This window comes from Moschus berezovskii, chromosome 9 (assembly GCF_049115385.1).
Source record: "Moschus berezovskii isolate FMDL1 chromosome 9, NW_MosBer_1.0, whole genome shotgun sequence".
NCBI classification, from domain to species: Eukaryota; Metazoa; Chordata; class Mammalia; order Artiodactyla; family Moschidae; genus Moschus; species Moschus berezovskii.
The window spans coordinates 80627782-80640992 of NC_142468.1; the positions used below are offsets into that span (position 1 = coordinate 80627782).

General features: G+C 44.1%; 1 protein-coding gene across 3 annotated transcripts in view; it reads right to left on the reverse strand.

Annotated features, from left to right (window-relative positions):
• Nucleotides 1-712: 712 nt before the first annotated feature.
• The window catches only part of SFXN1 (sideroflexin 1), a 53274-nt gene continuing 40775 nt past the window's right edge, over nucleotides 713-13211 (reverse strand). The window contains exons 9-11 of one of the 3 annotated variants that reach the window (XM_055436093.2): nucleotides 6883-6932; nucleotides 6433-6480; nucleotides 713-3300 (exon numbers count right to left, since the gene is read on the reverse strand). In XM_055436093.2, the coding sequence (XP_055292068.1) occupies nucleotides 3204-3300; nucleotides 6433-6480; nucleotides 6883-6932 (195 nt within the window). In that variant the 3' untranslated portion in view covers nucleotides 713-3203. The other 2 variants (XM_088839873.1, XR_008687249.2) reach the window with 2 other exon arrangements.

The following is a 13211-nucleotide window of genomic DNA, read 5'->3' on the forward strand; positions in this document are numbered from 1 at the left end:
TACCTCTGTCTCATTTAGGCAAACCCTTGTTAGGGACTTTAAAAGCATGGATTCAAGTGTCTCCCTGTGACTGTTTTAATCTGCTGTTTTTAGTGAGGTTGTGGGCTGTCTCTGGGGAAGTTGCTGGGATTCTGAAATCTTACCAGTATGTTGATACACTGGCATTCTGAGTGCACATCCAGTGTCTTTAAACAAATACACGATGAACAATCATCCATCGAGTGTGCCGGACAATATGTGAGGCTTTGTACTGGAGTTATCTTGTTTACAACAGCTCTATGAGGCAGATCCAATTATTCTGTCCAAACAATCCAAACCAATAAAACTGAAGGTCACAAGGAATGTCAGCAGCCCGAGTACATGTATTTTAAAAGTAGGTACGATAAGATTGTACTGGCTCTGTCTGACTCCTAGAATATATCTTGAATATATCTCCATGATTTAAGTGACGAACAGAGTTCCAGCAGTCAAACAGGTGTAGAGACGTGACCAAGGAGGGTAAAATGCTCAGTTCTTTATTAAGTCTGTTAATAAAGCACTCCCCAAATCCTGGGTTAAATTTAGATTTTCTCTGTGAACTACGGCAAACGCTAGTTCCATGTTAGAATCTGATGAACAATATAAAAGCAAATTGATCTCAGCATCATGTGCAAGGGTGTTAGTCACCAAGGCCAAAGGCAGAATCTCATTCCCCCTGTGTCATAATCAATGTTCCTGGAATTTACACTGTGGGGCTTGTGGCGGGTGCTGGGTGCCTCTATGGTGTTCAAGAAAGTGGAAAACTGGTAGCCAAAACTAGAAATGTATTACCTGATTAATACAGGAGTTACTGATGGTACCCAGATATTAAGTTTGAATGAAAGGTACCATTGACTATAACATAAAAACTGCTTTGTCCTTTACATACAAATAAAAGAGAGGATTTATTTTCATTTTGAGTTTATTTAACATTTCATCCAGTTGAAATGAAATAATACATGGACTCCAACACTGGCCAGACACTGTGCTAATACTGAAATAAAAGCTGCCAGACAGTTCATACTTATAATTTGTTATGTTACCCAAAACATTAATAACTATTTACCTTTACAAGCTTATTGCACTTCACGTGAACTTTTCTCCAGAAAAGGTATTCCTAGGAGATCAGCAAAGACTGCCAATCTTGGTTCATTTTGTTCCTTTTGATAAATCATGATTCAACTCCACAGTTTATATTTCTCTATAAAAGCATCAAAAATCAGAAGCTTCAACAGATAATGTTTAAAAAGACACATCTCCAGGCTCATTATCCCTTTTGTCATGAGGCTCTGGTCATCTCATCCTGGTATGTATTAAACGTTTGGTTAGTTTGTCAATCTTCCAACCAGTCATGGAGCCGCCAATTATCCAGGGCTAAGAATTCTGAGGTCAGCCGGGGGGCGGGGGTGTGGAGGTTTCAAGGTCTTGAAAGTGAAAGTGTTAGTGATTCAGTTGTGTCTGACTCTTAGCGACCCCATGCACTGTAGCCCACCAGGCTCCTCTGTCCATGGGATTCTCCAGGCAAGAATACTGGAGTGGGTTGCCATTTCCCTCTCCAGGGGATCTTCCTGACCCAAGTATCGAACCCAAGTCTCCTGCACTGCAGGCAGACTCTGCCATCTGAGCCACTGGGGAAGCCCTTCAAGTTGCCTTAGTTTCTCATTAAAAGTGCCCTTTAAGCACCTCGTGAAGCTCTGCCTCAAATTTCTAGCTTTTACCAATTTTTAAAGAGAAACAAAAATGGCAACAAAAGACATCCAAGGTCAGAATGTCATGGAGAAGCTCTTCTGCTTCAAATGGCTTAGGACAGAAAATCTCCATGAGAAAGTCCTGGCAGCACAAAGGAGGGCTCCGAGTAGCCACAGCTTCAGGTCCACTCCTGATTTAGAGAAAAGAGAGACAGACACGAGGCACACACACTGTTCTTTCTTTATGAGGAAATTCAGTCTGCTCACACTGTCAGGAAAAATCCGCCCAAATTAGTTTCTGCGTTATTTCCCACTTACAGGTCTCTGGATTACACATCGTATTGAGTGGTCGACACTTGCTGAAATAACCTCCTCACATATGCCTTTGAACCGCTATAGAATTACAGCGTAATCTGTTACATTGAATATATTACATGTGAAACTAGGGTGGGTGATGTAGACAGTGGTCCGTGGGCTGGTTCCTTTCAAACAGGGTGGAATGTAACATACAACATTCAAGTAAAATCCACTGAGCCACTGATTCACATAGACATTATTTCTGTATCTTTCTGAAAGCCAAAGAAATCTTGTAGGATGACAAGAAAAGAGATGTAGGTAGATGAGACTGTTCTCTTGATTCTAAAAAAAGTTTAAAAAGCCAGATTCAACCCAGTCATATAGTGCTGGTTTTGAATATACTCCCAAAATTTGACATTTGTGCATTTCAGTTACTTAATTAGTCGATTTAAATGATTGAATATAGAGTCAACAAGTGCAAGGTAAGATTAATATCTTCATAAGAATATAAAACAGGATAAATTTAAAATTCAAAGAAGCCACCAGCAACAGAAAAGCTTACAGATGTTGACAGCAGCCTCCATGCATCACAACTGTCTATTACTTTGACTCTCAGGAGGTATATGAGGAGCTTTCACCCTACAAACCCAAAACATTCATCTTCTACTTCAGGTTGCCTCCTGCCCAATCTGGGCAGAAAAGCAAACTGTCCTTAATATTTACGAGTCATTTTTTTTTACAGTTTAGCCTCAGGGCTTTTGTGTTTTCTCAACTGACTACTCAGCTCTCCTTGATTTGAAACAACCGTGGGATAAAAATTCAGTATTTTAAACAGATTTCCTTTTCACTGACTGACAATCAATATAGTGAACATCTAACTCTATGCCTAGCCGTGCTCTGGAAAACTCTGGGTGTGAGTCGGGACATTGTCTTTGAGAAAACAGTGACTATAAAAGCTACAGGAAGGGTGTCTGTAAATCATATCATGATTCAAATTAAGGGACGGGGGCTGGCAGGTGAGTTATCTAGACCAGCCCAGGGGCTGTGCCGTAAGTAGCAGCTGGACTCGAAAGGCTTCTACGGGTCTTTTAAAAGGTTTCTGTCACCGAGAGAACCCGGCCGCCCAGGCTATTCCTCTCCAACTTGGCTACACCAGGCTCGCGGCTGGCAGGCTCCTCTGAAGATGCTTCTTAACCTGCTTTATAACCCCTTGTTAAAGTACACACGCCGTAATTCAGGGTGGGTCTCTTGGATCCTGGCTTGCAGCTCGGCCTCCAAGCTTGTCACAGACATGGAACTGGGAGAAGGGAGAAAACGACAGGGTCATCCTGTGGACGGTGGAAATTCGAACCTGAGGAGAGGAAAGCGAGGACCCCCGCTCACCCCCACGACTGGTGCAAGAGCCCTGTTTGAAAAACGCTTCGCGTCCCAGAAAACTATCACTAAATAAGAAAAAAGGCAACATTGGATCCCTTTTTATCTCTCATCTTACAAAAAGCCTTAAAAACCACTTATTGCTGGCAAGGAGGTATGTTAATCACACTCTCAGACCCTGATGTATGGGAAAGTAATCTGGTCAGGACACTTCCTAAGAAAAATAACATAAATGTTCACAATTCATGAGAAAAACACACATGCATTAAGTGGAACTTTTAGCACTAAAAATTCACTTCCGTTAATGTGCTTCTGTCCACTGTATAGTGATATATATTCTGAAACTTTTAGAAAATATGAAAATATATGAGAAAAAACATCTCTTGTAGTCACTTGAGATGACCACTCAAGTGGTCTTGAAAAGGACCACTGTGAGTCTTTGCTTTGTGCATGTAAAAAATGTACCTGAATGCTTTATATGTGCACATGTATTAAAGCTTATTTTTTCATTATGAATGCATACTTAATATATAAGAGGATCAAGACAAACTGGCCAGCAAAACTGTTATGGAAAGTTTTTCCATAACTTTCCGTTATGGAAAGCTCATTTGCCCCTTTCCTATTTGCCCATTTCTGTTCCCCTCTAATCTTAAAAGACACTAATTATAGGAATGAGATCATCAGGCAATTTAACCTAACTCCTGACTTACGCTGTCCTGAATAACCTGTTCTTTTCCTAGACAGAAAGAAAAATTAGGCAGTTAAAAAAAAATGACGAGCTCTCTATCCCCAGCACCCACCCCCTACTCTGCCCCCTGCCAAGCAATCTGCAGGCAGATCATTTGGGCAAGACAACATCTGAAGACAGAGCACGTGGTTCACTGAGATTCTTTCCCCTCCTCTTTTCTCCCTTTAAAACTGTCATGGTTGACAGAGAAGGAGAAATATCGTATGACATCCCTTATATACGGAATCTAAAAAGAAATGGTACAAATGAATTTGCTTAAAAAACAGGAGCAGACTCACAGACTTAGAGAACAAACCTACGGATGCTGGGGGGAAGGATGGGGAGAAGGGATAGTTAGGGAGTTTGGGATGGACACGTACACTCTGCTATATTTAAAATGGATAACCAACAAGGTCTTACTGTACAGCCTGGATGGGAGGGGAGTTTGGGAGAGAATGGATACATGCATGTGTATGGCTGAATCCCTTTGCTCTTCACCTGAAACTGTCATAACTTTGTTAACTGGCTACACTCCAATACAAAAATTAAGTTTTTTCTTTTTTTTTAAAAAAATAAAAGGTATTATGTGAAAAAAAAAAAAAAAACTGTCACAACTGAGCAAAATCTTTGGAGTTGGTCTCTGGACATGAGTCCACCTTCTCCCTGATTAAAGCATCTTTCCTTTCTACTGACACCTGTGTCTTGAATTACTGGCTTCCGAGCTGCAAGCAGTGGAACTTGGGTTTGGTAACACTAGTAATTAGTTTCTTAAGAATTGTTCTTTACTTGAGTGGGCTTCCCTGGTGGCTCAGTCAGTAAAGAATCCATCTGCAATGGAGATCCCTGGGTTGGGAAGATCCCCTGGAGAAGGAAATGGCAACCCACTCCAGTGTTCTTGCCTGGAGCATTCCATGGACAGAGGAGCCTGGCAGGCTACAGTCCATGGGGTAGCAACATTCAAACTTGACTTAGTGACTAAACCACCACCACCATAGTTGAGATGTGGCAAACTAAGAGGTAAAAAGATAGGATATAGATTTATGGACATAATGCAAAAAAAAGAAAAATTATGAATATAGAAAAAAACACAGCTATTTTGTTCTTCTATATAGGGAGACCTTGGGTAATTTTAAAACAATGTTGCTAATGGCAATGATAATGGCTATGACTTAGTGCTCAATTTTGGGGTCAGATATTATACATTTTTAACCCTTATAAAACCTTGGAAAATCAAGTATTATCTTAATTTTACAGATAAGGAAACTAGAGGTGCAGCTGAGATGTGAAGTCAGATCCTTCTCGATCCAAATGCCATGCTCCGAAGTCACTGAGTGCAAGGTCAGCGCTGAAAACTGATTTCCAGTGCCACAGACTAAGGAGACGGCCCTTTCTTACTGAAGCCCTGAGGCTGGGCTTCGCCCAGTTAAACAGCACTCCTCTTCAGGAAACTCATCTGTATCGGGCTTCACAACAGGCTCTGAAGCTCCTGCCCTCTCCAAGGGGGCTTAACTATGGGCATCAAGGTGATAAAGGTTCCCTCTCCTTGAAATTTAAGTCCCCAGCTAACAACAGTGGGGGTCAAAGACAAGTGAAAGACCAGATAAAAGACGGATGTCTCCATCAGATAGGGGGACCTGATGAAGTCAGTTCTAGAAGAGACGACCGCGTCCCAAAGCTACTGGAAAGCCTCGGGCGTTAAAGGCCATCTGTGCGGACCCTGTTGGCCCACGAAGGACATGACAAAGGCAGGGCTGAGAACAGAAATCACAGCAACACAGCAGAATGTTGCCCCTCTGCATCTTGACGTTAGATGAGAAGAAGGCTGAAGCCTCAGATTTATGTGATGCTGATTTAATGCCGGTTAATCCAGTTCTTACATCAAAGGCAGGATTCAAGGGCAACTTGTGATGAAAGACATATGCACAATAAGGCTTTTAAGGCAAAAAGAAAAAAAAAAAAACTCAAGTAGGAAGAAGGAAAGCAAACATACCCGCCGCCCAAGTTAAGTGCATACAGTTGCTCTCCCTGGGGGTGGAGCTTAAATCCTAATATTTCTGCCTTATAGACACCTTTACCAATGGACTGGACATCAGTGAATCACATATAATTTTTATAAGAGCAAATTTGCACCAGAGTTAGAGCTGGGCAAAGAGAGTTTTGATATTAAATAAATGTGCATTTAATTTCTGCTTCTATCTCTTCCTTTTAGAGACTCCACTTCATTATCTTTTCGAGACTCAACTTTCTTTCTAGTGAAATGAACCTGTGTCTTCAACTAGTTTTTAGGGTTAAAACGCATGATCATTCTGAAGAGTAACAGACACATACCTTTTCTGAGGGAACAGAGCACAGCACAGAGGCGTAGCAAATACCAAGCTTAAAAAGAAACGAAAGACACATCAGAGCACATTTGAAACGGTCTACTTTTCAGATTTTTTTCTAGTCTACTTTGATAACAATCCCCTTTCTTTGAGTATTATACTGCCAACACAAAAATATATCCTGTTTGTGTAATTTTACTACTAAGGGCTGCCAAAATAATTTAAAAAAGGAAAAAATAAAAGAGATAAAAGGAGTTTTAAAAAAGAATCACACAAATAGTCCCAAATGTTGCAGGTTTCTCTAAAGACAGTTTCTTTCTAGCTAATGACTAGGACCAGATAGATGTTCTGAGCTGGTCTCATTTTTCAAAATGCATGTCCCATATTAGCCCTCACTTTCATATGCTATATATTAATCTTAAAAAAAGAAGAATGACATTGAAGTAATTCTACTCACCAAAAGCCAACTATTCCAACTTGAACAGGTGCACTCATCCATGGGAACCTCTGGGTAGAGAAATAAACTATTTTGAATACTTTTTATACGGGCTCTCAGAGACAGTTTTTTCTGCTGGTTAATTGGAAGGAGCGTGGCCACATCACAAGACCCAGCTGGGGTGCGATTAGCGAGGCGTGGGGGTACCACTGCAATGCACGTTAGTCCTCATTTCCTGCCGCCCTCGGTGATCTGGCCATGATGCACTTCTAGGGTCAGGGGGCTTCTCAAATTCCCCCCTTGCGCTTAGTCAGAGATGCCTGCTTGTAAATGGGAACTGGAGAAAATGTTATCGCTTAGCTATAATTTGTCTTCTGGCTGGGGAGGACTGTGGTTCCAAAGCTGGAAGACTAACAAACCTGTATTCAGATCTCTGTCCTTCCAGTTCACCCCCACTGTGGGTAAAGGGAGGCAGAGTCCACCCAGCCCAAGCTCCGGTTCCTTCTCTGCAGAATGAAGATCCCAACAGCTTCCTAAAAGCGTGTGGGCGAAGATATGCCAGATACCATTCATCAAGCACCCAGCGCTGTGCCTGGAATGTTCAGAAGCCAAAAGGCACTGCTGCTCCCCCGCCCCCGCCCCCAGTGCTGCACCGCTCCTCTCCTGGTTTAAGCTGCTGTCAGCATGGTTAAAATAATCGCTGGCGTAACAAATTCTTGGCTGCCACTTTTTCGTTAATGGAAATGAATGAGTTGGTAGGTCTTTTGGAGAGTAAGTGCTATTAGATTTTTAGCTTTCAAATGGAATTTTATAAAAGCATAAGACGCAATATAAAGAGCAATGAGATATATAGATTATATAAGTAAGGCCACTGAAAGAGCTGCCACCTAGTTGCCAACTAGTTGTAATGAAATCAGCCAGAGTCAACACAGTGGTTAATTAAAAGGTCAGGATCCCAAGGGGGCTTGTGCGAGAGGCGTACCCTGGTCTCCAAGAAGGCTCCTCTGGTGAAAAGGTACATCCGTTGGGTTACGGGGGAGAAAGGGAGAGAGATCAGCGAGCAGAGACAGGCCCACAGAGCTGGCGCAGACGGGCCCCGCCCCTCAAGGGATGGCGGGAGAAGGAGATACTGCATCTGGGGCAGCTGGCTCCGACTGGTGCGGCAGGATTTTCATAAGGAGATGGTAAACTGTCCTCCTAGCATTCCTAGCATTCCTTCTTTCCCAGTCGTGTATCATCAGGCTGGGAGCACAGACTTGGCAATGGGAAGGCAAGCTCATAACTGAATAAGATCTCGATGGAAGACAGACCCACAAGAGCCCATGAGAGCAGCCTCTTCTTCTCGAGTGGACTCTTGAATAGCTGTGTGTAATCTCAACAACGGGTGTGCACAAACCAAAGGCTGACGGAGGCTCGTGCAGAGGGTTTTGTTGGAAGGGTTCTCAGTAACCGCAAGGATTCTGCACAATTCTTATCTCTCCCATGAAGCTCAACCTGAATGTCATCCCCGCTCCCCACTCCTTTCCAGCAGCCCCTCCCGCCTCATTCACCGCTACTTCACACAGAACTTTGTCTGAGATTTTAAAAGTGAGCTGAGGATGTCTGGTTTTCCCCTAAATAATCACAGCACTTGAGAGAGGGACACAGCACAGAACTGTGGAAACAGGATATGTTAAATGAATTAAAGACAGTAATCACAAGTTTAAAAAGATACACATTCAATGAAGTGAGCGCTCAAAAAGTCAGTGTGAGTGAATCCTTTCTCTTTCCGGTCATCGTTGCTCTTGACTTCATACTGTGTATGGAATACAGTAAACTGCACACACCGCCCGTGCACACGTTTGACATGTGTATTCAGCTGTGAGGCCATCGCCACAATCAAGATAATTAAATGTTAGCAGCCATCATCCTTGTTTTCCTTGTTTCTTGTGCCCTTGGCCATTCCACCATCTTTCCTAAACCCTATACCCACTCCCTGGCCACCTCTGATCTACTTTCTGTCATTATACACTAGTCTATGATTTCTAGGATTTTATATACAGTATCTATTCTTTTGTATAATTATTTTGAGATTCATGCATGCTGTTGTATATATGCAAGGTTCAGGGCTTTTTATTGCTGGGCTAGGTATTCCATTGTACGAATGGAACCTGATAATCCATTTTCCTGTTTATGGACATTTGGACTGTTTCCAGTTTGGGGCTATTGCAAATAAAGCTGCTTTAAATACCTGCCTTTTATGGACATACATTTTCACTTGTTGTAGGAGTGAAATGGCTGGACTGCAGGGTAAGCATATGTTTAACTTAAGAAACTGCCAAACCATTCTCCAAAGACTCTTCAGAGTCCCTTGGATTGCAAGGAGATCAAACCAGTCAATTTTATTGGAAATCAACCTTGTATATTCACTGGACTGATGCTGAAGCTGAATTTCCAATAATTTGGCCACCTGATACGAAGAGCCGACTCATTGGAAAAGACCCTGATGCTGGGAAAGATTGAAGGCAGGAGGAGAAGAGGGTGGCAGAGGATGAGATGGTGGGATGGCCCCACTGACTCAACGGACATGAGTCTGAGCAAGCTCCGGGAGATGGTGAAGGACAGGGAAGCCTGGCGTGCTGCAGTCCCTGGGGTCGCAAAGGGCTGGACACGACTTAGACAATGAACAACAAGAACAACAAAGTGGCTGCACCCTTGTGCCTCCCGCCGGCAGAGAACGAGCATTTCAGGCCCTCGAGCTACATCCTTGCCAACACTCACCATGGTCAGTCTTTTTAATTTTAGCCATTCCAACAGGTGTTTAGAGGTAGAGATGGGAATACCAGACCACCTGGCCTGCCTCCTGAGAAACCTGTATGCAGGTCAGGAAGCAACAGTTAGAACTGGACATGGAACAACAGACTGGTTCCAAATAGGAAAAGGTGTACGTCAAGGTTGTATATTGTCACCCTGCTTATTTAACTTATATGCAGAGTACATCATGAGGAACGCTGGGCTGGAAGAAGCACAAGCCGGAATCAAGATTGCCGGGGAGAAATATCAATAACCTCAGATATGCAGATGACACCACCCTTATGGCAGAAAGTGAAGAGGAACTAGAAAGCCTCTTGATGAAAGTGAAAAGAGGAGAGTGAAAAGGTTGGCTTGAAGCTCAACATTCAGAAAACGAAGATCATGGCATCTGGTCCCATCACTTCATGGGAAATAGATGGGGAAAAAGTGGAAACAGTGTCAGACTTTATGTTTTTGGGCTCCAAAATCACTGCAGATTCTGACTGCAGCCATGAAATTAAAAGACGCTTTCTCCTTGGAAGGAAAGTTATGACCAGCCTAGATAGCATATTAAAAAGCAGAGACATTACTTTGCCAACCAAGGTCCGTCTAGTCAAGGATATGGTATTTCCCGTGGTCATGTATGGATGTGAGAGTTGGACTGTGAAGAAAGCTGATCGCTGAAGAATTGATGCTTTTGAACTGTGGTGCTGGAGAAGACTCTTGAGAGTCCCTTATACTGCAAGGAGATCCAACCAGTCCATTCTAAAGGAGATCAGTCCTGGATGTTCATTGGAAGGACTTATGCTAAAGCTGAAACTGCAATACTTTGGCCACCTCATGCGACGAGTTGACTCACTGGAAAAGACTCTGATGCTGGGAGGGATTGGGGGTAGGAGGAGACGGGGACGACAGAGAATGAGATGGCTGGATGGCATCACCGACTCGATGGCCATGAGTTTGAGTGAACTCCTGGAGTTGGTGATGGACAGGGAGGCCTGGCGTGCTGTGGTTCATAGGGTCGCAAAGAGTCGGACACGACTGAGCGACTGAACTGAACTGAACTGGATGTGGTTTTTAACCTGAATTTCCCCAATGACTGAAGATACTGAGCATCTTTACATGTGATATTATTTGATATTTACGTATATTTGGGTGAAATATCTGTTCAAACCTTTTGCCCTTTAAAAAAAACACTGAGTTGTTTTCTTGAATAAGTGTATCTTTGGATACAAGTCTTTTATCAGACACATACTTTGCGTAAATTTTCTCCAGTCTGTTCCCTGTCTTTTCATTCTCTTTACAGTGTTCAAAAAACAGAATTTTAACATTTTGATGAAGCCCAATTTGTCCATTTTTTCTTTAATGGACTGTGCTTTTGGTGTTCAGTCTAAGAAATCTTTGCTTAACAACTCCAGATCTCAAAGACGTTCTATTTTCTTCTAGCAGTGTGACAACTGTAGACGTTTACACTGGAGAAGACTCTTGAGAGTCCCTTGGACTGCAAGGAGATCCAACTAGTCCATTCTAGGGGAGATCAATCCTGGGTGTTCACTGGAAGGCCTGATGCTAAAGCTGAAACTCCAATACTTTGGCCACCTCATGCGACGAGTTGACTCACTGGAAAAGACTCTGATGCTGGGAGGGATTGGGGGCGGGAGGTGACGGGGACGACAGAGAATGAGATGGCTGGATGGCATCACCGACTCGATGGCCATGAGTTTGAGTGGGCTCCGGGAGTTGGTGATGGACAGGGAGGCCTGGCGTGCTGTGGTTCATAGGGTCGCAAAGAGTCGGACACGACTGAGCGACTGAACCGAACTGAACACTTAGATTCCATGAACCGCTGGGAGCTGATATGCATATGTGTGTATGCCACCAGTTCCCTGCACATGGCCCACATCCCAGGCCACCTGACCACACACAGGCCTCCCAACCCTGTGCCCTTTCTGCGCTTCTGCAGTGCCTGTGCCCCTGGCCAGCCATCTTCAGGGGCCTCCGTTCACCTGCTGCAGCTGGGGGAGAAACTCCCCTATGCTCCCTCCATGCCCCACACTCTTATTCACCATGTACTGGAACCGTGTGCCCTGAGACCTCCCCACCACCACACCATACAGTTCTGAGATCAGGGCCCAAGCCCTATTTCTACGATAATGGCACCCAGCACATTGCTTGGCACGCAACAGGCATTCACCAAAGGGCTGCTGAATCAAACAAATGAACAAATAAACGCTATAGTCACACTCCATTAGCAGACAATCCTGAAAATCTAAGTAGACAGAGCTGTCCACCTTTATTAAAGAAAATATAAATGAACAAGAACTTCAGGAGTGAGGAGCTCTTACCTGACCCAATTCATATCAACTTTGCCCTCAATGAAAAGCGCCAGCAAGATAAAGAGACCACAGGAGCTATTCTTTAAGAAAACGTTGGGTAAAGCACCAGCTTTTAAGCAGTGAACTTTTGATTTACTGCAAAGATTTCGGTGAGTCACCTGCCCACAGCTGATGCTTTTCGTTAGCACTCCATTTGGAAAAAGACAGGGCGTGGGGGGAAGGATGAGTCATGCCGAATGCTCCCCAAGCTCACCGTTTAAAAAAGCCAAGAACATTCAATTCCTTTCATGTCTGCAGAGGAGTTTGGTCACATCCAAGGTGAAAGCCCCAGGAAGCACATCCTTGCAGGGAGGCACATCAGGCTGCTGGAGCTGTGGGAACAGAGGGCCGACCGACCCAGGCAGATGTGGCCGCCCACACGGACATGACACACAGCTGAAGAAACGATCTCTGAGCCTTTGTAAAAGGGGCTCAGAAGAGCCTCCCTTTCAAAATAATGTGTGAAAGTGCTTTGCAGATGGAAATGTATGGACACAAATATAAGCTGCCTCCACCTCTGCTTTCACAACGGCCGTACTATCAGTGAAGTCCTGCAGTCCTTGCTACGTGGGCAAAAATGCAATATTCTGATGTAACAGCAACCCTGAATGCAGGAATGGGATGTATGTCTGAGGAGCTCAACATTTAGCCATAGCTTTTTCAAAACATCATCCTCCACGGAGGTCTGAACCAGTTTAGCAGCAGCCAGACCCTTGACAGCTAGTGAGGCCCTTGGACAGATCCGTGAGCTGCTGACTGCCTCCCCCACCCTGCCACATGGCTTCTGATGCCAACAGCCTCCTCCGGCCCTGTGTGAGGCCCTTCAGGGGGGAAGTGGGGCAGGCAGAGGGGAAGCAAGGTGGCACACCTCCAAATTACTGTTGAAGGGTACAGTACCAAGCAAAGCCGAAAACCACAAACCAGGGAGGAAGGAAAACACAACAGTTATTCATTTTTCGTGTGAAAAACCCTAGGGCCGTGTGGGAGTAGTGGCCAACTGCCTGCATCATTTGCTGGTTGCTTCATGGAAGAAAATGCCAGGCTGTGTCTGCAGCAATTTCTGTCTGTCCCAGCAGGAAAATGATGCAACATGCCCAACTCTGTCTCCCGGCCAGTGTCTGTTGCCGAGACATTAGAGTAACAGCAGCAACTTTCCCAGCAACACTGAGACCCCAGGATTTCAAGGCCATGACAGTTATGATA